This window comes from Chiloscyllium punctatum, chromosome 3, assembly GCF_047496795.1.
Source record: "Chiloscyllium punctatum isolate Juve2018m chromosome 3, sChiPun1.3, whole genome shotgun sequence".
NCBI classification, from domain to species: Eukaryota; Metazoa; Chordata; class Chondrichthyes; order Orectolobiformes; family Hemiscylliidae; genus Chiloscyllium; species Chiloscyllium punctatum.
Genome location: NC_092741.1, coordinates 50,666,593 through 50,693,633, shown reverse-complemented (window position 1 = coordinate 50,693,633; position 27,041 = coordinate 50,666,593). Strand labels below are relative to the sequence as shown.

The window sequence follows — 27,041 nt, the reverse complement described above, 5'->3', positions numbered from 1 at the left end:
GTTGTCACTGTTGGCTACTAATCTGACCACTGAGAATTAGAGTCTCTGATGTCAATGATTATTGACGAGACCGTAGAATGCCTGAAAATATGTCAGTTAAAATGGCATTATGATGATTGAAAATTGCCCTCAATTCATGAGTAAAGGATTTAACCTCTATTAACCTCCACACTACATAGGAAGGGTGAGGCAGCAATAAAAAGCACCCAGGTAATCATAAAGAAATCAAGCAAATCCAGTAAAGACTTGTACAAGGTAAACCAAGTGGAGAAACAAATTGACCAAAGGCACTGAAGGCAGTCCCATCCCAAACTGAATATCATGCCATATTGAATATTGAAAAAACTATTGAAACCAATAGTAACAGGCAGAAGTGACAAAATCAAGGGAAATGAGAGAAAGACAAATTTCATTCTGATAAAACTGACCAATCTTCCCAGACCAGAGTATTTGAAGTGAGCCAAAGTGCAAATATGCAATGCTTTTAACAAAAGTCAGTCTACCTGGCAACTTGGGACTTTTGTCATTCCGATCATAGGTGATAAATGTGGATGACCAGCTACACGATCACCATCACAGGCATAAGTATACAACCAGTGAAGCTGTTCTTTTACTGCAGGCAACTGATCATGAAGTTGTGGTCTCACCACCTCTCCAGAGTACAGAATGACCATCAGTTCCAGAGGTTCACCATTATTCAACAATGGAAATGGATCAGCAACAATGGAGTCCACAGTAACAGCACTTACCATTGGAATGAGACTCATTGGAGAAGGGATAGCATTCTAAGAACATGGAGGCATCATCACCAATAACAAGGTACATGGGTATCATTTTCAGATCTCCATGTAATTCATGTACAGAGACCAATGAAAAGACACTTGATTGATTATAATTCAGAAACTTTTGTTAATGATGATAATATTCATTGTTGACTAGATATTGGGTAACTTGGATAACTTATAGCTGCGAATGGTAGTGTTTGCAAATTTTAATGGAAAGAGTTGATTTTGATTTTATGGTCACACATATTTTACAGTGGAAATACAATAAAGTACAGTGAAAAGCTTTCATTTGCCACCATAAAATGTCACCATTTTGAATAATTTAAAAATATGCAATAAAAAGGTACAGCAGTCCATTGGTCCTGAGCCAGTTCATCATTGTCAAAGACATCTATGCCGCCATCCCTCCACAACCACTTCGCCTCCATATTGGACCCAACTAACATCGAAGTTGCAGATCCTCAGGTGCCATCCTTGCCGCTGGGCATACCTCATCGATGTTGCTTCTTTCATTGTATTCCAGTTCCTGTGCTTGCTCCAGAAAAGCAAGTAGGGACTCACTCTCCTCCACACCCTGGGCCTGCTCAAGCTCCAGGCTCTGGGCCTGGCTGGAGACTGTTCGAGCCTCACACTCTGGGCCTGGCTGAAGACTGTTCAAGGTCCACACCCTGGGCCTGGCTGGACATTGCTCAAGGCCCACACCCTGGGCCTGGCTGAAGACTGCTCAAGGTCCACACCCTGGGCCTGGCTAGACATTGCTCAAGGCCCACACCCTGGGCCTGGCTGGAGACTGCTCGAGGTCCACACCCTGGGCCTAGCTGGAGACTGCTCAAGGTCTGCACCCTAGGCCTGGCTGGAGGCTGCTCGAGGTCCACAACCTGGCTTCACTCAAGGTCTGCTGGACTCTTGATGCCATCCAAGCTCAAGGCTAAGTAAGTTAAAACACTAAAAAAGTGAAGGATAAAGAGAAAGAGAAATTATCAGAGCAGATGAACTCTGGCATAGGAGCCCTACTCCACTGTCATCTTGGACTGGAAGGTGTGATGTTTGGAGCATGCATTTGTCTATTGTGTGTTCAGGCTAGCTTGCTGTAGTCAAGTGACCTCTATTTCTGCTGTCAGTGCTTACACTTTTGTTATGAGAGCCAGTAAGCACACCACCTGAAACAAATTTTCCCTAGAATCAATGAGAAGCAGTAGGGGTTTATTAATGATCCAAATTTAATTAACACCCTACTGGTGCACAGATATTTATTTAATAGTGTCATAGCTCCTATAAGACTCGTGGGGAATGTTCTTGTGGAGGTCATCAGATGTGTGGTCACTTGGTAAGAGGCAATGGCCTGCCAGCTCACACTTATCGCCTGAACATTTCTTGTGGTGCAGTGGTAGTGTCCCTACTCCTGGGTTCAAGTTCCACCTGCTACAGACATGTGTAATAACATCTCTGAACAGATTGATTAGAAACATTGGTTAAATTAAGAAAAAGCAGACTGGTTGACCTCAATGGAATTTGCATGTAAATATTGAATTGGCTGCATGGGTGTCTTTACTAGTTTTGGTCAGTCACCTTAAAAACAATCCTGGTGATTTTAGTGATGGGAAGGTCACTCACTTGTATGTGCTAACACTTCTGGGTGGGAAAATAAAGAAAAAGGAAAAGTAAAAGACTTGTAGGGAGGCCTCTTGTCGTGCATTGTTAGTGTCCTTGCATCTGAGTCAAGGGGCCTGGGTTCAAGTCCCACATGCTCCACAGGTGTGTGACAACATCTCTAGGCAGGTTGTTTTAAAAATGATATAAAGCCGACCCACAAAAACCGTACAGTTGTATGCAAGCTATGCTTTTAGCAGGTATTCTTGGAGAGGGTGCATGTGGTGTCACCAAAAGCTCATTGCCTTCATAGATAGGTGGGCCCTGAAGGGGATACAGTCCATTATTTTCCCCTTCCAAACTCCATTTTGATTTCACTCATTCCCATTCTGCCTACCTTTTCCTCACCTTTGATGTAAATTATTCAGTTGGAAACACAAGTGATTTACCGATGGTTGTTAATAGAGGAATTGGTGATTTGGTGATGGGACAGGATACATTCAGTGTGTGTAATAGCCCTACCAGATCTAAGGAAAAACTAGCAGACCCAAGGATGGGTCTGCAGTACAGACCCTGGGTTGGGACTGGCCTAGCTACATCACCAGTTATGGATCTATTTTGATATTCAACAGTAAATAATGTTCCTTTCCAGTAAAGGTTTCAGTTATTAAAAATAATGATGGTCTTTATTATTAAGTTAATTGTAGTATTAAGTCAATAATATAATCATGAACAGTCTGGAGAGAGTTACAAAGGAAGGAATTGCTTCCATATATTTGAACAACTGAGGACAAATGAACACAGACTGAGGGTAAATTGGAATGGTAGCCCATTGACTTTGAATACCATCACTGAATCCCTCACTATCAACATCCTGGGGGCTACCATTGACCAGAAGCTGAACTGGACTAGTTATACAAATACTGCGACTACAAGAACAGCTCAGAGTCTAGGAATCCCAGAGCAAGTAACTCACCTCTTGATTCCCCAAAGCCTGTCCACCATCTACAAATCATAAGTCAGGACTGCAATGGAATCTCCAACAACACTCATAAAGCTTGTCAAGCAAGGACAGATCAGTCCACAGTCCCTCCAGCACCAATGCACAGTGGCAGAAGTTTGTACCATTCATAAAATTTGCTGCAGAAATTCACCAAGGATCCTTAGACAGCACATTCTAAAGCAATAGTCCCTTCCATCTTGAAGGGCAAGGGCAGCAAATACATGGAAATCATCGCCTACAATATCACATCAACCACTCACCATCATGATGGGAAATGTGTTGCCATTCCTTCATGGTCACCAGGCCAAAGTCCTTGACCTCCCTCCCTAACAGCTTTGTGAGTCTACCTACCCCACATGCATTGTGGCAGTTTAAGAAGGGAGCCCACCACCACTTTCTCCATGGCCATTAGGGATGACTCAGTCAGCAAAACCCACATTCATCAAGTGGAGAGAGTTTTAAGTATGCTTGGTACTGCTCCTGTCATTCTATCCTCCACTCCTCATTGAAGCAGCATTGGTCTGCTGGCTTGATGATGATGAGGGAACTGGTGAGCCATGAGGTTATAGGTTGTCATTTGGGCCATTAACAGGGATATCAAGAACTGTTTTTTCCCTTCCTGGTTGTTTCCTCACCATCTGCTTTAAGCCCATTTGACCTGGCCAACTTGACCAGTAGTGTGCACCTCAGCCATTCTTGCTGATGGAAAGGATATTTCTTGAGTCTTTGCTACCTGCAGTGCTGAACATGGAAGAGTACTAATACATCACTTGAGTTAAGGTGGAAGGTGATAATCAGCAGGAGATTTTCTTAAGTGTATTCGACTGATACCATTAGAGTATGTAGATTCTTCAGTCATTCTTGACAACTCCTAGGGGAACCTGACTGCATATCAATGTGTCCCCACCTCTGATAGTTGTGGCCTGCTGGTGGTACAGGTCATATATAGTGGTGATGAAAGTATCTGTAGCATAATTTGTAAGGTATGATATGTTGAGTATGACTATATACATCATTTACTTTTCTTTAATGATCTCTTTCCTTTTGCCTTTACACGGAATAACATAATTGAAGTATTCATGAATAACTTTGGGCCACACTTAAGTTTTAAGGTTAAATTTATTTTCTCATTCATTTTAGAAAGGGAGTTTGACTCTGAATAACAGCACTGATGGGAAAAAGATTCAATGTTAATTTCCTCTGGTCTTGCAATGTGTTTGTGTTTGTCTTTTTTTTTGTTAAAATTAACACAGTTTCTCTTCCATGTTTTCAATTAACCTTACTCCAGAGAAAGCTGTTATCTTTTAAACTGTTATAGTTGAAATTGTTAGTTTGATATCCCTGCTTTCTCTCATCTGGGCTCCAGGGCATGTTTAATTGGATTTAGTCTTTTAGACTTTTAGTAAGTAATATATGCATTGTGACCTGAAGTGTTTCTGTTACATTTATCAGTAAGCCTTTTTAAAGCTTTATTTTGTGTAGAAATGTACACAAAAATCAATTAAGGGTAATTTTGATAAATGCATGATTAGCTTGCCAAGAAATATCTGCTTAGGTCACGATTATGATGAGACTGGAGCTTCTGGTTCAATGTTTCTGAAAAGTAACGTCCAATTTGTACTGTCTGTATATGGCCCATTTAAACAAATTCAAAGCACATTAACCTGCTTCAAAGCACCATTATATGGTGCAAAATATCTTTTGCAGAAATTGTGTGAATGATATCTGATAGGCTAATTAATGTGCATTGTGCCTGTACTAAGAATGATAAGGAAATGGAATTGGATTGGATTGGATTTCTTTGATGTGTGAATCCTGTCCTTGGAACAAATGTGTTTTTTTTCCCCTTGAGTTAAGTTTAATTGCTTTACGCTTAGTATTACCATTGTGCCCTATTGTTATTTCTGAAATAAATATTAAGAGCATTTTTACTTTATTAGCTTGGTGTATGATTCCACCAAATAGCAAGAACCTACAACCCAGGCTGGTTTACCCCTTTGTGCTGAGTTTGTTAATCATTGCCACACTAGAAGTTGTTGTACTACAGTTGATCTGAACCATCTCTGAGTTATGTTGGGCATTTAGGGGAAGTACCTGTTTAAAATTTGATGTGAGGACCTACAGAACAGACACTATTGGGATTTCATATGATGTGACTGATAACATGCCCCACAAATCCCAGGTTTGACTGCTGACACTGACTGCTGGTACTTTGATATAAGCAAAAGCACTTAGGTATTGCATCAGAGAATGCTACTGACTGTTAATCAACACCCTTGATTTGAGGATGCCATCTACTCCTGGTCATGTATTTCTGCCATGGGTTTCCATTTGCCTTAACAGACCAATATCTGACCCAGAGGTCTTTTGACATTTGGAATAGGATGCCCTACAGAGTAGTGGAGTTTAGAGATCAAGATTTTCTTTCCTCCCTTTCATTCCCTCTACCAGTTTACATCTGAGCATGATGCATACTGATAGATATCTAAATGATTCTAAATGATTTGTAGCAAACACTTCACAGTCATTAATGTCAATGTTTCTGCACTTCAAGGGAAGATTCAGACTGTTTTTACAGTATTTTGCTTTGTCTTGTCTGAAAAGTTGGCTATTTGAGATTTGACAAAACCAGACATTGTGTGCGAGCCCTTGCAGTTAGTAATGTCCAATTCAGACCAAAATACAATTGCATTTTAGCAATCATTCAGTACCTACGGGGAGGGAAAAAAGAAATAAAATTGAAATGAAATTTGAAATTAGCCAAAATTGGCTTGCTGAAAGTAATGAATGAGTAATCATGGAAGTGCATAGTTAATGATTTATGATGGAAGTTTTTATAGAGTTGGAAAGGAAGAATCAACAGAGATAGATATTATTAATGGCGATTGAGCAATGGTGGTGATGCTTCTTTTACTATTATTTATTATATAAGAAATGTTACATAATTTATGATCCATTAAACTGCAGGTTATCCATATATATTATGTTCACAACCATTTTACTGATATAAATTGTAAATACAAATAATGCAGGTATTACCCAATTATCTTGAGCACTTAGTGATATGACCAACAGTGCTAGAATAAAGATGTTTAAGTGCTGGCAACATCTAGAGAAATAGAGAAACAGTTAATGTTTCATATCTATTGCGTCTTATTTGTTTGTAGTAAATAGATTTCCATGACAATTTGAATGAGGCTGCAGTGATTGTACAGTTGTTAGGCTTGTGGCTGGCCTGATTATTTAAAGACAAAAAACATATGAGCCTATTGTAACTGCACTGATATTCAATGAGATCATCATCTAATAATCCTCAACTCTATTTACCTGCCTTTTCCTCAAACCCTTGATTCCCTTACTGATTAAACTTCTGAAATTCCTGATGAAGGGCTTATGCCCGAAATGTCAATTCTCCTGCTCCTTGGATTCTGCCTGACCTGCTGTGCTTTTCCAGCGCCACACTTTTTCACTCTGTTCTCCAGCATCTGCAGTCCTCGCTTTCCCCTGATTAAACTTCTATCTATTTTAGCCTTGAATACACTTAATGACCCAACCTCGATCGCTCTCTGTGGTAAAAACCATCCACAAATTTACTACCCTGTGAGAGAGTAAATTTCTCCTCATGTGTGTCTTAAATGCACAACTCTTCTTCTGAAATTAATTCCTCTTGTTCTAGCCTGTCCTACATGATGAAATAACATTTCCACATCGACACCATCAAGACTCCTGGGAAACTTGTATGCTTCAATAAAGTCATCTTTCATTCTTCTAAATTCTAATGAGTACAGCCTCAATCTACTCAACCTCTCCTCATAAGACAGTCCCTTCATACCTGGTATCAGTCTAATAAATCTTCTCTAGACTGCCTCTAATGCCAGTATATCAGATAAGGGATCCAAACTGTTCACAGTATTTGAGCTATAGTCTGGATAGTTTAAACATAATCTCCCAAATTTTATACTCCATTCGCTTTGAAATAAAGGCCAACATTCCATTTGCTCTCCCTGTCACTTGCTGAACTTGGATATTAGTTTATTGTGACTTGTTTCTTTTAAGAGTGTTTGTTTTTTAAAAAAAAATGTATCTGTATATTCACAATCCAGTGTTTTGTGAAGCCCTCCGGGAACTGTAGCTACTCTTTTGCTCTAATGTTGTTCAGGTGCCTATTTGGATTCAGGTAATTGATGCTGTATATTATATGTTATTATAACCTGAAGCTAGCAAATTAAATGTGACTGTCATTGCGGTAGTCAACTTGGTACTATTTGCACACACACTTAGAAATGAAATAGCCCAATAATAAAAAACAACAAGATCAAGGAAGCTGGTACGCTACAATTCTCATGCTATTAATATACATTGTCATACAGTCATAGACACATACAGCATGGAAGCAGACCCTTCAGTCCAAACCTGTCCATGGCGACCAGATATCCCAATGCAATCTAGTCCCACCTGCCAGCACCTGGCCCATATCCCTCCAAACCCTTCGTATACATATATCCACAGATGTCTTTTAAATGTTGCAATTGTAACAGCCTCCACCACATCCTCTGGCAGCTCACTCCATACACATGCCACCCTCTGCCTGAAAAAGTTGACCCTTAAGTCTCTTTTATATCTTTCCCCTCTCACCCTAAACCTAGGGCCCTCTTGTTCTGGACTCCCCCAGCCTAGAGAAAAAGCCTTGCCTAGTTATCCTATCCATGCCCCTCATGATGGGCTTAGACTAGTTCACAGGTCAGTGCAACAGTGAGGTCCAAAGGGCCTGTTCTGCACTGTATTGTTTGATGTTCTATGATTTTATAAACCTCAATAAGGTCATCCCTCAGCTTCTATGCTCCAGGGAAAACAGTCCCAGCCTGTTCAGCCTCTCCCTCTAGCTCAAATCCTCCAACCCTGGCAACATCCTTGTAAATCTCTTTTGAATCCTTTGAAGTTTTACAATTTCCTTCCGATAGGAAGGGGACCAGAATTGCACGCTATATTCCAACAGTGGCCTCACCAATGTCCTGTACAGCCACAATATGACCTCCCAACTCCTGTACTCAATACTCTGACCAATAAAGGAAAGCATACCTAGCGCCTTCTTCACTATCCTATCTAACTGTGACTCCACTTTCAACGAGCGAGGAATCTGCATTGTCTTTTAATTCTCTACATAATATTTAACGAAAATTACCTTCAACGACAACTTATATTTGCTTTTCAGTTGATCGCTCTTGAGATTCTAATACCAGAATATGTGGTAACGTGGATATAACAACCGGGATGGTTGTTTGGATAAATAAACGTACTGATTTGACGAATGAAATGGACACGGTTGTATCAATTTGAACTCGTGGCAGATGCCCTCACCAATTCCCAATATCCCCTAAAATATCCGCCCTGATGCAGAACATGGCTTTTTTTTTCTAGCCTTGATAATAAGTGCTTATTATAGATTGGGTTGCATCTATTTTAAGTTCCCAAGCAGCAGCATCAGGTTTAAATCGGTTGACGCTTTTGTTTTGGACGTGGTCAGGTTGTTGTAGCGAGTTCCACCGTGAGGGGGCGCGACTCTCCCACAGCAGCATTAGCGGCGGCAGCAGCAGCCGCGTTGGACAGAGTGGAGCACCGGCGCTGCAGGCCACTCACAGCGGCGCTTCTCGGATCACACCAGTTCAAGGTAAGCAGCAGATTTCTACATTCGACTTTCAAGCAGAACTTACTCTATTTGTGGGGTTTTTTTTGCCAATAAATGTCAGTGCACAGAAATAATAAAGGACCACTGATCCGGTAGAATGCGCTCGCTGCAGAATTGCGTCTCAGAAGAGAATTGAGGTGTGTGTGTGTGTGTGTGTGTGTAATATCTTAACCATTTGACAATTTCTGGAATATAGCCAGGCGCAGAATAGAAACTCGCGTGGAAATTAAAGTGCAAAAGCCTGTTAGGAGAATCAAACGCTGTAATGTGGAGTGCAATTCTGGAAGTAAGAGAGACAGTCTTGATAGCCTGACCACAGTACTTCAGAACTGGAGGGACCTGGTTGTAGGTGTTTTGCACTCTGAAATGGATTTCAGCTCAGTGTCGAACCGAACGGCTTTGTTTGAATTCTTCTTTTTTTAAAAAAAATGTCCAAGTCGTCGCCTGCAAATATGTAGCACTGACCGGTTCTAAAACTACCTTAGCCATATACTCCTTGAGAAGTCTCGCCTGTCGGTTACATTTCGTGCTGCGAATAAGCTCGTATCTGCAATGGATTCTGTGCGGATTGGCGATGGGCACTCGAAGAGTTTTTTTTTGTGTCAGGAGACCGGGGTGATGCGCTTGTTTCTCCTCATTAACAATTTGCCAACGAATTGAGTTTGTAACGGAATCATATTACAGCCTCTCCCCGCGCCTCAATCCTCAGCAATCCTCAATCCCGAGTCCTGGAAGTGAAACTTCAGGCATTATTGATTATTTCATGATTTTCTTGGCTCCGATCTCTCGCTCTCCACTAAACCCACTCCACAATGCGAGGATAGTGATTCCCAGTTGGAAACTCCTTCCATCTACAGCCACGGGAATCATTAACCCTCCAGTGATTAACTCTCTGCCCAGCTCTGACACTTGCTGAAGATAAGGGTTGCCAACTGGGATAGGCATTCCTGGAGGCCTCGTAACACGATCTCTCTCCCTCTCTCCCTCTCTCCCCAGCCCCTCGGCCTGTTAAACGGTTTAATTCTTGCTGGTCCACGATTTTAAGAGCTGAGAGCGTTCCAGTAAAAACCTAACTTCTGCCTCACCTCCTTGCAGGGTCAGTTTTTGCACTTACCAGCTGGGGGCTCCCAAACCCCCTCCCACGTTTGATTATTGCTAATGAGTGCACAAAGGGATTGAAAGCACAGTGCATCAGTTTGAGTGGCCGCTCCCAGTTGCCGAGTATCCTCACTAGCTCAGAGCTGGGACTATCCAGCACATTCATGGGGGTCGTGAAGACTCTCATAAAGGGGGGGGGGGGGGGGGGAATTTGGTGATGGGTGGGGGAAGTAGGGGAGGTGAGGTACGTGTGCTTTGACTCTGTCCCCTTGCTATACAGTGCAAGCATTTGCAAACTGGCTGGTGAAAGTCCAGGCAACATCTGAATTTGTGGCCAGAGCGTTAAAATGATGCACAAAGTTATTTCACAAAACAACCTGTACCACTAACAGCTCACGAGTCGGATGGGATTAGAGGTTTCGAGCCCACATGCAGGGACTGCGCCCCACGTTCCTGTGTCAAACATTTTTTTTCCCCAGATTTCGACGGTTTTGTCTGTTTGCTCGTTACTTCTGGTTACTGTCGTCCCTTGTTCTTGAAACAAAAACCTTACGTCGGGTGCAACCGAATTTATGTTTGGTTAAAAATATCGCCTCCATCCGGGTTGAAAAATCGGGGAGATTCGATATGTGTAAAGGGAGCGTTTGACCAGTGCTGATCCATTAACCCAGCCTTTTGTTGGGAATGCTTGTGCCCTCAGCTCTCTCTCTCTCTCTCTCTCTCACACACACACACACACACACACACACATATATCCGTGCGGACTGGAGCAGAGATCCCCCTTCTGTTCACTGAACACACGGGTGGGCTCTGCTGGAGTTAAAACCGAAGCGATTCACCGTGCAAACGGGACCCTAGCTGGGAGCGTGCATCCAGAAACTGACTGAGAAGAAATAGGAGGAGAGAGGTTAATCGAACTCTCAAACCAGAGGTAACAAGAGTGAAAGGGCATTCGCCAGCATTTTAAACTGCGGTTCTTTTCGCTTTTTTTCTTTCTCGGTAACGAAACATTGCCTTTACCTCTCCAAACCAAAACAAATATTAATTTACGCCGCGATTTACTCTTGTTGGAAATGTACTTGGGTTCCAATTTTGAGAGGATCTACTTAAAGAGAGGGGAGGTGGATTGATTGCACCTTTCAATAGAGTGGCGGCACTTTGAGGCGGTTTTTCTCTCCCCCCCCCCCCCCACATTCGCCTTGCGAATAGATGCAACAGATCAGAACGCGTTTTGTGGATTGATTGAACTGTAGGCCAGACTAATGAAGTGGTTTTCTCCGGAAAGCGGTCTCCCTCTGTTTAACAATGCACATGAAGCGCTCACTGTGTGCACTGTACATAAGGATGCTCTGTCTTCCCTGGCTGGGCGGCCAGCTCATTGAACATGCCCCACTAGTCGTGGCCGCTGGCAAAGACGGCCAAGGCTGACTTGGCTCGGCTTGAACCGGCTGAATGACAAGAAACCATTCTTCGCCTTTTCTCTTTCTCTCTCTCTCTCAAACACACAGACACATGCAAACACACACAAACACCCACACACAAACACATTGACACATGCAAACACACACAAACACCCACACACAGACACATACAAACACACACAGACACATGCAAACACACACAGACACCCACACATAGACACCCACATACAAACACATAGACACATGCAAACACACAGACACCCACACATACAAACACACACCCACACTGACACACACATGCAAACACACAGACACCCCCACACACAAACACACACACACACAGACACACACACACAAACACCCACACACACAAACACACACCCACACAGACACACACACACAAACACCCACACACACAAACACACACCCACACAGACACACACACACAAACACCCACACGCATGCAAACACACACAGACACCCACACACAGACACACAGACACACAGACACATGCAAACACACAGACACACATGCAAACACACACAGACACCCACACGCAGACACATATAAACACAAACCCCCACACACAAACACACACCCACACACAAACACACAGACACATGCAAACACACAGACACACACATGCAAACACACACATGCAAACACACACATGCAAACACACACAGACACACACACACAGACACACACACACAGACACACACACACAGACACACACAAACACACACAAACACACAGACACACACACAGACACACGCAAACACACACAGACACCCACACACACAAACACACACCCACACACAAACACACAGACACACGCAAACACACACAGACACTCCCACACACAAACATCCACCCACACACAGACACATGCAAACACACACAGACACCCCCACACACAAACACATACCCACACACAGACACACAGATACATGCAAACGCACACCCACACACAGACACAAACACGCACAGACACCCACACACAGACACATACAAGCACACAGACACCAACACACAAACACACACCCGCACTCAGACACAAACACGTAGACGCACACACACACACCCACACACAGATACACACAAACACACAGACACCCAAACACACAAGCACAAACCCACACACAAACACCTACACATACCCACAAACACACACCCACATACAGACAATCACAAACACATACCCCCACACAGATACACACAGACACACAAACAGTGCGTGTGCGGGCGCTTCAGTGAAACGTGCCATGTAATGCCATGTACTTTCCCAGCGGGGCTGGAAGGAAGTCCAAATCGCTCTGGAGTTGAGAAACGCAGCGATGGTTCAGTCAGTGGATTGGGGGGAAGCGCGCGCACACACACACACACAGAGTTCACTTTCACCTGCCCACCCCGCACTGTCAGAGACTCCGCACAGCCCGGCTTGAGGGTCCTGACGCAAATGTGAGTGCTAACTGGTTTTATCCCTCTCTCTCTCTGTATTGGATCTGTGTAAGATATTGGCTGCAATCGAGCTCCCTGTGTCACCCTCTCGGAATGAGCTGAACATCATGCTCAGGGAATTACACGCACACACACACACACACACACAAGGCTGCACTCAGGTACGGGGAAGGAGAGGGGATTTAATTTGAAGGAGGGGTTTAGTTGGCCGCACTCTGGCAACAGTAACAACCAGCGCGGACAGACTGACGGTGAAAGCAGACCGGGCGGTCATTCCGTGAAGTGGCCGGGGAAGACTTGAGTTTCCACATGGGCAGAGGTTTGGGGCTCACACCTTGGCGCGGCTTTCTAGTGTGCCCACAGGGTTTCTTTTAGACGCTTTTATTTGAGTGAGCTGCTTGGCTTGGTGTTTATTTCCAATGCTGAACACCCCCCGCCCCCAACTCATTGTAAATTAGGATCCATAGAAGTGACAGACTTCCACACCCCTACCCACCCGACACGCACACAACCCCACATCTCAGTCGGCAGACTCTTGCCAATGAATTAACAAGTTGGCCGAAGCCTGAGTCCACTTTCTGCAGTGCCAGCCGGCAGCACCGAGCTGATGGCACTTCTCCCTGAGGTAGGTTACTGAGTTTGCTTTTTGCCTGGTTCCCGCTTGCTGCGCTCTTTAATCCGAACTGAACAGCAGCATTTGGCTGGACAGAGTGGGAGGCAAATTCTTGCAATAATTCCTGGGCTGCGGATTTACCCTCAGTACACCCCCTCACCAACCCGTTGGTGAAGGGAAACCCGACAAGCGATTGCATTTGTACATCCGCGCGGTTGGGATGTGCGACTCTGAAAGTCTGAGACAGTTTTTCTTTGGTTTCTTATCGCGGCTGCGCTGGCAGATATCAGATCCACGTTTTCACTGGCGCTGGTCTTTTTTTTTCAAAAAAAAATATCCCCAAACCTGCGGAGTCAATTGCTTTATGTCTACTCGTGTTTTTATCACAAAGGAAGCTTTTAGCCTGGACAGGAGCTTGCAGTTGACGATGTGGACGGAAGGGGTCGCTCCAATTCTTGCTTTCATTGCTCGGCCGTCATTGCCCTTGCTCCTGCCGCTCGCTCCTGATGCAGACACTGTGCCCCGCTGCTGCCTTCGAGTCTGCTCCTCCAGATTCCCAATCACTTACGATATTTGGCCTTTCCATTTCAAGAGCATAAAGTAGCAAGGCGACACGTTTAAAATGTCAAAACGTGAGACTGGAGCGCGGCAGACTCCTTTGGGTAGTGTCCCGGGATTGTATAAAGACAGTTAATGTCATGACCTTTTGCAATTCAGTCAGTAATGCAGGCTGGTTACCGAGTACCAATTTAGCAAACCATGTAACTGTTCAGCCGTGGATAAGAATTGAAAGCACTTGGACAGGCTCTCTATAGCTCTGCTTCAGTACGAGATGAACTCGTTTAGATAGATAGTGCTGGCAAACGTGCATTTAAGAAAGGTTCCCATTCCTGTTAAAGAAAGACACTCGTCCCCTATCCGAGTTGGCAAGATGTGTTATACCAGGGACTGACCTTGTGGGTTCGCTCCAGCTGTGAACGGGTCGCAGAGCGAATTGGACATTCCTGGGTTGGCATCCACCTCCGGGAGTTCGGGGTTGGGTTTAATAAACCCGGGGAATGTTGAGCTTTTGAATCCTGGTGAAGCGGCTTTTCCCTCCGAATGCAACAGTGTCTGGAAGTTTCCAATCTCCTCCTCCGGCCCTCACCACCCCATACACTGAATCCTGCTCCGGTTTGTTTTAAACAGGCGGTGCAAGCGGCGCATTTGTCAGCGGGGTCTCCCTGCTTTCTGACCAGCCGCCTCGGTGACTTGGCCGGTGACAGTGCACATTGGTGACTCTTCTGTAGGTGATATGTGAGACTGGCAGGAGAATTGCTGTTCCAGACCCAACTCCTGAACTGCTTCCCGATGGGCCAGTTAATAACATAACTGCAGCCCCCACCTCCCGGCCACATCCAGACAGAAACCGACCCTCTCGCCCCCTCCCCAAGGCTAACAGCCACAAAACTACAGCATTATAGTGATTGCATTGCTCACTCACTCTTAACCGGTGCTGGCCACGCAGTCTGTTCCCTTTCATAAGGTGTGTATGTGTGTGTATGTGTGTATGTATACATATATATGTGTGTATGTGTGTGTATGTATACATATATATGTGTGTATGTGTGTGTGTGTATATGTGCTTGTGTATGTATGTATGTGTGTGTGTGTAGCTGTCTGTTTTATTTTCTCTCGCTTGCACGCTGTTGATCGTGGGGCCAGAGAACTACCGGCTCATCGGCCCTAATAGGATTTTAATAAGAGTGACTGAATGAGCGATCAGGGGACTGAAGGGGAAATCGAGTTATTTGTCTAGTAGATGCCAACTCCTCGGGATGTGTGGTCAGTAGCGGCAGTGAGCTAGCTTCTGGGCTCTGTCTCTGTCTGTCTGTGTGTCTGCTCTATAACGCACCACGTCAGAAGGCTGTATGTGTGTGTGTGTGTGTGTAGCAGTGCAGTGGGATGCTCTCTATGTCTTTCTTCTGTACGGTCTGACGGCGTGAATGCGCTCGGTATTGATTCTCACCACTGGGTTTGTTTCCCCCCCGCCCCCCCCCCCCAAATTGTGTGCCGATCTCCCCTCCCACTTCTCCCCCCTCCTTCCGACACCTCACTCCCTCCTCTCTTTCTCTGTCTCCCTCTCCCCTGCCTCCCTTTAGCGCCGCCGAGCCGGACTTGTGTGGATGGATTTTTCCAAGAAGCCCCGAGTCTGAGGAGAGCGGGGATGTCCCGCCATTCCTTGCAGCGGAAGAGTGCTCCTTTGCGCAGTGAATGAATGAAAAACATGCGGGGATTGCTAATGGGTTCGACTCGCTCTCGGATCCCTCTCTTGTGACCATGTCGTGATCCTGTCCCTGGGCCCTCCGATCGCTCCTGCTCGCCCCTCGATCGAATCCGAGCGCGGAAGCTGCTCCAGAAGAGAAGGTGCCGCCGGCGGGCCGGAACAAACCAACCGCTGGAATTGATCTCAATACAAGAAATCATGAAGATTATCTGTCCGCTTCTAAACAACCTGGTCTTTGAGTGTTCGACTAGACTTTTCCTGTGCTTGTTGTGGATGGGATATTCTCAAGGAATGCCGCACGTTTTAAGATTTGGTGAGATTTTACATTTTTTATACCCCCCCTCCCCCCCCCCCCCCCCACACACACACACATATTCAGTTTCAGAGCTCTCCCTCACAAACGCAGATTTGTGAAACTTGTGTGGTCGACCCGTCGGTGTGGCTGGGTTAATGTGTCCTGTTCCATTGATCGCTGTTAAAATGTCCAGTTTTGTTTATAACAGTCCAGTGCTTCCCCGCTTGGCTCAGGGGGTACTGTCCAACTGTCAGAGTGTGCTGTGGCCTGTCTATTGACAGTGCTATCCTTGTTAACCACAGTGTTCTCTTGTTTTTAGAAGAGAAGGGTTTCCGCAGACTAATAACTTTTGTTTTGATTCCACATGAAGTTAACGTACCAGTCATACTCAGCGATGTTGAACTGTTTGTCTCTTGCTTTGAAAAAAAAATGCTTGCTGTGGGACAGCACCTTTTAATTGAACACACCTTCATAAGAGGCAGAGAGTTAAGAGATGAATGTGCATTGAGGATCAGCCGGATGTCTCCTCACCCCTAGGTCTTCCAGCCCATTATATCCAACTATTGGACCAAACCGTGCCCGTTCTCAAATCGAGAAGGTTAGCTCCAAATGGTAAACAGGCAAAGGAATGAAGGAGAGTCCGGCCTAAAACTAGGACAGCGCGCCAACCGACTTGAATAGTCACAACTGTGAGATACAAGCAGTAGGAGTGTGTGTGATGGTAAACTCTTCTCGCATGTATAGTTACAGTCGGTAGTTCATTACAGGAACTGTCAGGGGCGAAGTTCTCTCTGGAGTGTCGGAGGCGCGATTCAATATTTGAAATGTAGGTGTGAAAACAACTGACGCTTAACAACTGACAACAATTAACGCTTTCTGTTTGCAAATCATGTCGGAGTCAGGCTCCTCACCAAGGCACATCTGATAAACCAACCGCGGGAGCGGCGAGAGGGTCAGACATCAAACCACGCCAGTGTCAGGTTCAGGCTGAAAAGTCTCAGTGTTTGGAAAGCTATCCATCGGGGCGGGGCTTGGGGGGGGGGGGGGAGCTAGGGTGGCAGGGGGTGCTTTGCATTTGGAGATTGGCGTCGCTGTTGGCGCAACAAGTTTTAGTATTAAAAGCGCGAATGTTTATTGAGTGCTACACTGATACCAATCGCTGAAGCTGTACAAAGTTAAAAAATCACACAACACCAGGTTATAATCCAACAGGTTTAATTGGAAGCACACTAGCTTTTCGGAGCGACGCTCCTTCATCAGGTGATAGTGGAGGGCTCGATCGTAACACAGAATTTATAGCAAAAATTTACAGTGTGATGTAACTGAAATTATACATTGAAAACAGAGTTATTGAGGATTGGATGCGCCGCATTCGCATTGGCTCTGTCTCTACCTTCCCCCGCAGCCACAAGTTGATGACCTGAATTGTGAGCAAGGCTCTCAGGAGCGATGTGATTCTATTAGCGGCGAGAGGAAAGAAACGACCTCTGGCCGTTTTCTTGTACATATCGGGAGGTGGGATTGGAGGGGGGGGGGGGGGGGGGGTGGATTGGGTGGAGAGAAAGGCACAGAGCCTACAGTTGGTTGTTGAGTGTGAGAGTGTACCCAGCAACCTGCGCTGGAACCGCCCACCGCCAATGATCAGATAGCGTTTTGACCTCGCTCTGTGAGAATGAACCGCACGAACGGCGCACTGTGCCCGCAAGAATCTGACCATCAGTCCTTACAGTTCTCAGGCTCTCGCCGCCATCTCTCCCATGCCAGAGTCGGGAGCTTCGACACTGATAGCATCAATACAAATATGTGACATTTATACTGCTGCTGTGCCCCACGAACCTTGCAGGGCCCTTTTCATGCACCTTTATTTTCAAATATGCGTGATATCCCTTAAACAGACAGCCGCGGGATCAAAGGAGAAACACTAGTGACTTCCCCACTCCCTCCATATCCCCAGCATTCACTTACGATATAATATTCTGCCCTTGACGAGCCGAGATATGCCACCATAATATCACTGATCTCCGGCCGTCCCTTAAGGCCACGGCCGTTTTACTGGAGCGTTTTCAAGAGTGAAAGTTGCCAGTATCTCATTCTGCAACCCTCACCGACACCGAACACCCCCCTCCGCCGCCCGACCTCCCTCTCTCCCCTCTCCCCACCACCTCCACAAAATTCAGTATCGGCATCGCACAGACCGTGAGGGGAGGGAGGTTAGGCTCAGCTCCTGCTCATTTTGGTTTGTAAGGCTTCGCTTTGTCACATACCACATTCCCCCCCGGGTTTTGGGAACGGGGCAGACCGGTTCCCTGAACAGATTTAACATGAATTTGATTCAAATCTGTGGGAACAAGTGCTCGGGCAAGGGGGTGGGGGGGGGGGGGGGGGAAGACGATGAGATCTGGACGGCGGCTTCGACGGGGATTTAGTTTAAACCAAACCGAACTGCATCTTCGTTTTAACTTAGCACCGGCGAGCGACCTGAATTCCTCTGCTCCACTGGAGATGTAACCATTGCCCCACCTTGTTTAGTATCGACCTCGACAGTGACATAAGAAACAATTCGTGTTTATTTTTACTTCAGTTAATATGAAGGTTGTAGAGGGGATAGGGGTTTGAGTGTCGAAACCTATTCTGTTAACAAGCATCAGAGAGAGAGAGAGAGAAGCGACTCTACTCCTGATTATAGAATCATAAAAAACCGCTTACATTTTGTTCTGTTATTGCCTATTTAATGTTTCCAGAACCCGAAAATCGATTAAACCAGTTAAGTATAAACATGCCATCTGTGGCTGTAACCTTCACTTCTTTAATCATGAAGCTTCGTTATTGTTACTCGCACCAAATAGCAGGTCAATGCATTTTCTTTCAAGGATTCTGAACCGCCTGCTCCCCTGTAAAAAAGATTACCACTGCAAATGCACACGGACTAATTATGTCTGCTTAGGTGAAAACTCAGGTTCACTTCTCTCTGTGTCAAATTCAATGTCACGAACGCACAGTGCAAATAAGTCTCTCTCTCTCTCTCTCTTTCGGTGACTCCAGTCAATGTAATATCACCAGAAAGCCCTGTGAAACACGGTTAGTTCACTGTGTGCTGAAATTTTTAAGAGTAGTTTTTTAAAAAAAATAAGTCAATGATTCACTGCTGTCCAGATGTTCTGGCCCAACGTGTTGTTATATCCTTCAGAATAACCCCCTACCCTCCCGCAAATCAACTTCGCAGCCCCCTGGCCATTTGGGCCCTGAGTTTTGATGAAGAATGCGGGAGTTTCATGCACAAACGTGCGATGTGTTCATTTATTGGGGGCGGGAGAGAGAGTTTCAGCACCCTGGACAGTGTCATCGCGGCCACACATCCAGCCTGCTGACCTGGGGCGATGGTCTGAATTCTGGCAGCAGCCACAGGCATTCAGCTATTGCCATCTGAATCCAAACACGGCTCCCAGTCACCGTGTAGCACAAGAAGTACTGGAGACATAATCAATCCGAGTTACAAACATCGCCACGGTCAGAACTAATAACTGGAGCCGCGTTCCAAGATCAGCACCATCCGTCACAGACTACAGCCGCGACTGGAAACATCGACGAAATCCCGAGTGACAATCGCAGCCAGACCCCATCGTAACATTCAGGAGCCGAACTGAACACGGATTGGTCTGTCTCTCCAATGATGTGACACAGAAGGAGACCATTCAGCCCACTGTGCCTGTGCTAACTCTTTGTTCCAGCTGTACAATTAATCCCACTCCTTTACAAAACCCCTTACATTGTTTGTTCACTTCCTCTTGAACATTTATTGGTGAATCGGCACTCATCACAGTTTCAGGCAGCGGATTCTAGATCACGGCAACTCATGGCATATTCACCAGAAATCCTCCCCCCGTTGTTTGCTATACAAGACAAAGAATGACGCTTCAATCGCGCCTCCAGCCACAGCCAAGCCCATAGCTGGAACCAGAATTATTCTGAGCCCTTCGCCACCAAGAGAGAATTATTCACATTTTCAGGAAGTGTTCGCTGTCGCCTCGTCACTTTTTTTTTTACCTAGGGTGGTGATGACTCAGATACTGGAACCGGGATTTTCTGATGTGGGGGCTGAGGGAGAGGGTGTGGAGAGACAATCACCGAAAGAAACACGGGAGGGTAAGGAAAGACAAGGGATTAAGGATGTCCTGGTGAAAAGCCTGGGCAAGCGGTCACTGCTGTAAGTAGAGAAGGCATCGGGTCTGCTGGTGTGCAGCACGCCATGCTGGCAATGGAGAGTATATGGCCTGTATGGGGAGATCACCACTTTATTGCCTAGGCCGAGCGGGATTAATCACACACCCAGAGTTTAGATCAGTGGTGCTGGAAAAGCACAGCAGGTCAGGCAGTATCTGAGAGCAAGAAAATCGACGTTTCGGGCAAAAGCCCTTCATCAGGAAAGACACACACCCATTTAATCACACACCCAGCTCTGATGCCCTGGCCAGCTTTTACCTGGTTAGTGTTAGAGAAAACTCCTGCTAGGCGTGTTCTTTTCGACATTTTCTAAGCAATCTGTTCAGAGATGTTATCACTCAATTTTGGAACAGGTGGCATTTGAACCCAGGCCTCCTGGCTCAGAGATAGGGACACTACAGGTCCAAGAGATGCGCTCGACAATAAACATCAAAGGCTTTTGCCCGAAACGTCGATTTTGAAGCTACTTGGATGTTGCCTGAACTGCTGTGCTCTTCCAGCACCACTAATCCAGAATAAACATCAAAGGGTCACTGTCGGCTCCTTGATTTTAAACAAGGCAAATATAATATTCAATATGAGAATATTTCAGCCTGATTTTGCTTTGTTAACCTTTCTACCTTGTCCTCACAACGTGCAATTAAATAGGTCGATTGAAGTTACAATGGTCCCTAAACTCAAAAGGAACAGGCACTTCGCTGTCTCACCTTCTAAACATCTAATGGTGTGTGAAATCTACGCAGATCTCTTAACTTTCTTTTGTTCGTGAAAATGATGAGCCTCTGGCTATTAGCTGACCATCGGGGGAGTGTTGCTAATAATGAGGAACAAGAGTAATGCGACGGCTTGTCCGTGCTGAGCTAACACATTCCGCAAGGGTAGTGGCGCAAAACAAGCGACATTGGATGGGGCGCCCTTTTCCACGCAACTCCTGATATTCCGTTTCAGCAAACGCAATGAAGCGGAATTGATAGGCGCTGCCTCATGTGGCCAACCAGCCTGACTAGCGTCATTGCCCGGGTGGAATTTTTTACAACCCCTTCCCTTCCTGGATGTCAGAGAAGCCCGACTCTAGTTAGCAACTCACATGTTCTCACAAAAGAATGACCAATATCTCAATTATTTATTTTACTAATCCACGACTGGGATTATTTGGGCAAAGTGTAGGTGTCGAAATTGCCAGCTCACAGTCAACAAAATCCAGGCTGAATTCATGCCCTGACCTTAAATTTTTGTGCAACATTCACAGGCACTGCTGGTTTTATCTTCTAACTTACAGGATGATGAATGGAACCTAAGCACTTTAAATTATTAGGAACGAGAAAGAATGAACACGAACGAGAAGATTACTAAAATCTAACTTGCATCTTGTCAGAAACAAATATTTACCACACAGGCATGCCATTTCCAATGATCACAGTAGCTGAAAGTAACTTTATATGTAAATGATAAAACTCCTTCATTCTTGCAAAAATACATTAACCAGTCATTCAATGTGTACTGTCCTTGTCCAAACAGATACAAATACCAATGAAAATATGAATCTTGTTACAGTATCAATTACAAGGGACACAGACTTCATTAAAAAAAACTGTTTTTGGTGGGACAGTATATTGCAGAACATCAATTCAATTAGGATTAAAAACAACTACTATTCTCAATGTGATTGATGAAACTCCTGTCCCTGTTGGCAGCATTATTTGCTTCTCATGGAAACATGAGAAATACAAACACATTCATTTTGACTGAGGTGAAGGAGAAATTTTAAATATTTTTTAAAATCCTCATATAAATATTCATGGTATAATTTGTGTGATATGGAAACAAATTGCATTAAGAGTCAATGGCAGTTCACTGTATTAGTACTACAATTAACATTATAACTAGGGCAGCATGGTGGCTCTGTGGTCAGCACTGCTGCCTCACAGCACCAGGGTCACTGGTTCGAGTCTAGCCTCGGGTGACTGTCTGTGTGGAGTTTGCACATTCTCCGTGTGTGTGTGTGTGCTCTGGTTTCTCCCACAGTCTAAAGATGTGCAGGTCAGGTGAATTGGCTATGCTAAATTACCCATAGTGTTAGGTGCATTAGTCAGAGGGAAATGGCTCTGGGTGGGTTACTCTTTGGAGGGTTGGTGTGGACTAGTTGGACCAAAGGGCCTGTTTCCACAATGTAGGGAATCTAATCTAATCAACAGTGATACACAGGTTTTCGTTGGAAATTGGCCTTGGGTACCTGACTATGACTATATTCAGTTATAAAATACACATGAATTTAACATCAACAGATAACTTTCTCTCATTTAGTAATGTCACAGATACTGACACTCAATCCAATGACTGTGACTCAACATTCTTACTAATTATTAAGTCTAAACATCTCTGAATACTTCTTTCCTTTGCTCTCTCCTTCACAGTGGGTTGCACAGGGCCCAGTGTTTTATTTACCATAGATTGACTGAATAATATGATATTAATGAACAGGCCTTTGCTGAAGTTTGCTTACCATAAATTACAAAATAAAACTAAAATGCATGGGCCTTTTGCCATTTAATCTATTGAGCATGACTTTGAGTCAAGCACATACTAATGAGATGGAAGGCTTTAGCTTTCTGCTAGCTGCTAGAGTTCTGGGTGAAATAAGTTTCAGCCTTGTACATATTTGTGATGAAATTAGCAATCTCCATCAAAGAGAACACGAAGATGGCAGGCGTGGGAAGTGAAAAAAAATGACACTGATACAACATAAGTTGTTCTCCAGAGAATGAGGCTACAGCATATTGCTGGAGAAGCATATTGCACTCTATTTGACATAGAAATACTTTGTTTTATTAATGGGTGCCTGCCATGGGAAAATAGTTGATGTGAAACATCTGTTACATTATTAGCAAAAAAATTCAAAAAATGAATATAATGCAATTGTTTGTCATTAAAGACATGTTTAGTAAAGCAATAACGTGAAAAACAACATTATGAAGAGGTGCAGAATTAAATAAGAAAAGGTGCCAAATGCATGGCTAAAGTACTGAGAAGTAAAATGTTTGGGAGAACAGTACAAGTTGCCGAAAGATATTGGTATCATAGGTGGAGTCTAAGCAGAGGAAAGAAAGGAGATTAGCGTCATAAGAAGGGGATGGAAAGTTAGAGTTGAGAATACAATGCAGGTGCTTATAACTTAGAACAGGCAATGGGTAGGGAAGAGTGAATTTGCAGAGAAAAGGACGAATGGGCTATCATTGGAAATTGGTGATGTGACGTTATGGGATAATAAATGGACAAGAAAGTTTGGATGAGTTATAGCTTTTGTGCAGTGAAAGTAAGAATTCATTGGCAAAATGTTGATTCTGGAGGGTATGAAGGTCAGTTGAACAGCAGGAGGCAGTAAGTAGAGGTGAGCAATGTTATTGCTTTGATGATGGATTAGAGACAAATAAAATTGAGTCTGTTATAGACATAAAGAACACAACTTGAAAGCATTGTTAATCAGTCATGGAGCATTTCATAATACTGAGGCATAGTTTACTTGTTACTTAACAAAAGCATCACACATTATTTTTCTGTGGATCACCATTCTTCATTTATAACATGAAACATTGAAAGGAAATGTGGTAAATAAAGATTTGTTCATATACCGTACCCTTTCATGTCTTGCAGTGCTTCACATTCACTACCTCTTACATCTGTAAAAATAATATCAGATTTGAACACAGAAATAACCTCTTAGAAATAACTTTAATAGTGAGATGAATGACAAGTTAACCTTTTTTTTACACTGTTAGTTGAGAGAGAACATCAGGACAATTCCAGAAATCTTTTATGTCTGCTTGAACCACTGGAATAGGTTGATGGTACAACAGTTTAAAATCTCATCTGTAAGTTGACACCTGTGACATACTTATTGCTTTAGTATGGCACTGGAATGTGAACACAGATTATGTGCTGAAATCCTGGATGCGGTTTGGTGAACAACCTCTGACTCTGAGACGAGGATTCCATCAAGTGAAATAATATTATGTTCTGAACCACTTTTGACCACAACTCCACTTCCCTTTCTTAACGTAGTCACAAGTTAACTATCTGTTTGCTTTCATTAGGTCATGATCTTGAACCTCGTGCAGTTAGTATCTACGGAGAAACATATTTGCAATTTTTGCTCAGATTTGCTGGATTTTTAAATTCTCTATTTTTGGTTAAGGAGTTGCAGTTTATCTACAATATGCACAAGGTGGAAGTACAGTATTCTATGTTATTTTCTATGTTAGCATTGTTCTCCAATCAGTTGAATAAATGTTCTCCCTAGTTTTGTTATTGTGCCAGACCTATTGTCTGGCAAAATGAGTATTCCTCTGAAAATGTAGAGTTATTGGTTTTAAGAATAAGCTGAAAAGGTTGATTCATTCTCACTCCTATATTGTACGTTTTTCTCACAATTTGAAAGCAGTTGCAGTGCCACAGTTTTGGAATAAATGGTAGATATCTAAAATCCATCCATCTTTAAGACAAAATAGGATTATTGCTAAATTGATTTTCTTTGATGATTAAGTTTCAGTAAATGAACAGTGATTAATTATTTTAACTTAAAAGCTATCTATCACTTTGTATTTTGGTTAAATTGAATAAGACAACTCTCAAATGGCTGGACTTTGGAAAATGTGCCAAAAGAAGTTGCTTCTTACAATTCTACCAAAGTCAAACCACAGATTAAAGGCACACACAGAACAGCTGTTGTGACTTGGTTAAAAAAATTCTTTATTTGAGCATTTTTATTATTTAATTGCAGTTGATATATTTCACTTACTTTTAAGGTAATATTCATTGAATGTAACTATCTTAGAGGGAAATTTTTTCAGAATAATTGCCATCTGAGAGCCATTATGCATAGGAACAATAATAGTTAATCAGCAGGAGAAAACTGCAATGTTTAATTTAGTTTGATAATCGTTCTAAAGATGCTGTTCCTGAAGCAGTAATGGCCCATATTCACCCAGGATGGAGGAAATCACAGTCTACGAGAAATTCGTGTAGTAAATGATGCAAAGCCAAAGGGAATTAATATATGATTTGAGTGGATTATTGCAAGAACTTGCTGAGTTCATCGCTATTGCAGTTAATTGACAAGCATACCCTTCTGCAACAAGATACCGTAGTCAGTGTATTTTTCTGTGGAATTTATTGCTGCAACCTGATTGCTGCAAATCCACTGGCCTCACTTCTGTTGCAAAGTAAAAGCTGTCACTTTCAAGTTACCAATCCAATTGGAGTCCCAGTAAAATAAATCAGAGAGCCATTTATAAGTAGGTCAGCAGCACTGAAAACTAATGTACTTCTCCAGAGGCCACTGGGCTTGAAGTTTTCATAAGATTTTGTCATACACTAAGTTGGTATATATGAAATGGAGGATGGTCTCAACGTATCTGAATAGATTCAATTGTATTTCTGTTTAGTTATTAAATCTAGTCTGATGCAGCAAATAGAATTGTTGTGGAAGTAAACTGTAAACAAGAGTTGGTTGTTAAAACTAAAATACAGTAGTACCCTTTTAAATCATGTATCTGCTCCAAGCTTCTGTGATGTTAAGTATCTTAAACATCAATTCCACATGCCTTCCATAGTAAAATTCAGTGAATTACAATTGCTGACTAGCAGTACGTAATTGCATGATAATTTGTGGCAGATGAATTCAGTTGGCATGAGTGGACCATTAACTCATTCCCCAATAGCTGTGTAAATGGATTAAGTGATTTACAGTGAAATAAAGATTATATTTTAAAAAGTCTTATAAATCTATATAAAAAGTTTTATGTTGGGTAATTCTGTTTTGGGTCAAGAATGTCAAATTCTCAAACAATGACATTCAATTATGGTTAAGTTATTGCTAAATTATTCCTTCATATGTTATTATAAAAGCTGATGATACTTTGTAACACATATTCCTATAGGTGTATTGAAGAATATGATATTATGACCCCTTATTTTTAAACTATCATCCCTAGTTCTAGATTCTCCCACAAGAGGAAACATTCTTTCCATATCTACACAGTAAAGTCAGGTGCTTATCAAACATGCAAACCATCTAAGGTACTGGTTTGAAAATACACTGACAAGTAGCATTCATTTGATTGCAGACCATAGAAAAAAATGCATTTAGGGAGCAATAAATTGCAGGGCTGCAAACATGAGCTAACTACATGATTGATTGGTGTATTATTTATTCATTTTAGCAATGATGTGCTTAGTAGCTAGTTATTCATATTGAAAGCCTGTTAAGAAAGTATCAATAAGAAAATTAAAACACTCAGTAGAACATAGAACATAGAACAATACAGTGCAGTACAGGGTCTTCAGCCCTCAATGTTGCGCCAACCTGTGAAACCGATTTGAAGCCCACCCATCCTACACTATTCCATTTTCATCCGTATACTTATCTAATGACCATTTAAATGTCCTTAACGTTGGCAAGTCTACTACTGTTGCAGGCAGGGCTTTCCATGCCCTTTCTACTCTCTGAGTAAAGAATCTACATCTGACATCTGTCCTATACCCTATCTAATCCTCTGGTCATCTTGTATGTGTCTATTAAGTAATCCGTTAACCTTCTCTCTAA

At 43.4% G+C, this 27,041-nt stretch overlaps 1 protein-coding gene across 6 annotated transcripts in view; it reads left to right on the top strand.

The window, feature by feature from the left end:
- The first annotated feature begins 8,953 nt into the window (after positions 1–8,953).
- LOC140458462 (glutamate receptor ionotropic, kainate 2) overlaps positions 8,954–27,041 on the top strand; it is a 445,566-nt gene continuing 427,478 nt past the window's right edge. The window contains exons 1-2 of one of the 6 annotated variants that reach the window (XM_072553089.1): positions 8,954–9,046; positions 15,800–16,237. In XM_072553089.1, the coding sequence (XP_072409190.1) occupies positions 16,123–16,237 (115 nt within the window). In that variant the 5' untranslated portion in view covers positions 8,954–9,046; positions 15,800–16,122. Of the gene's footprint in view, positions 9,047–10,913; positions 11,094–12,993; positions 13,046–13,552; positions 13,671–14,775; positions 15,184–15,799; positions 16,238–27,041 lie in introns of those variants that run through there. The other 5 variants (XM_072553097.1, XM_072553104.1, XM_072553079.1 and 2 more) reach the window with 5 other exon arrangements.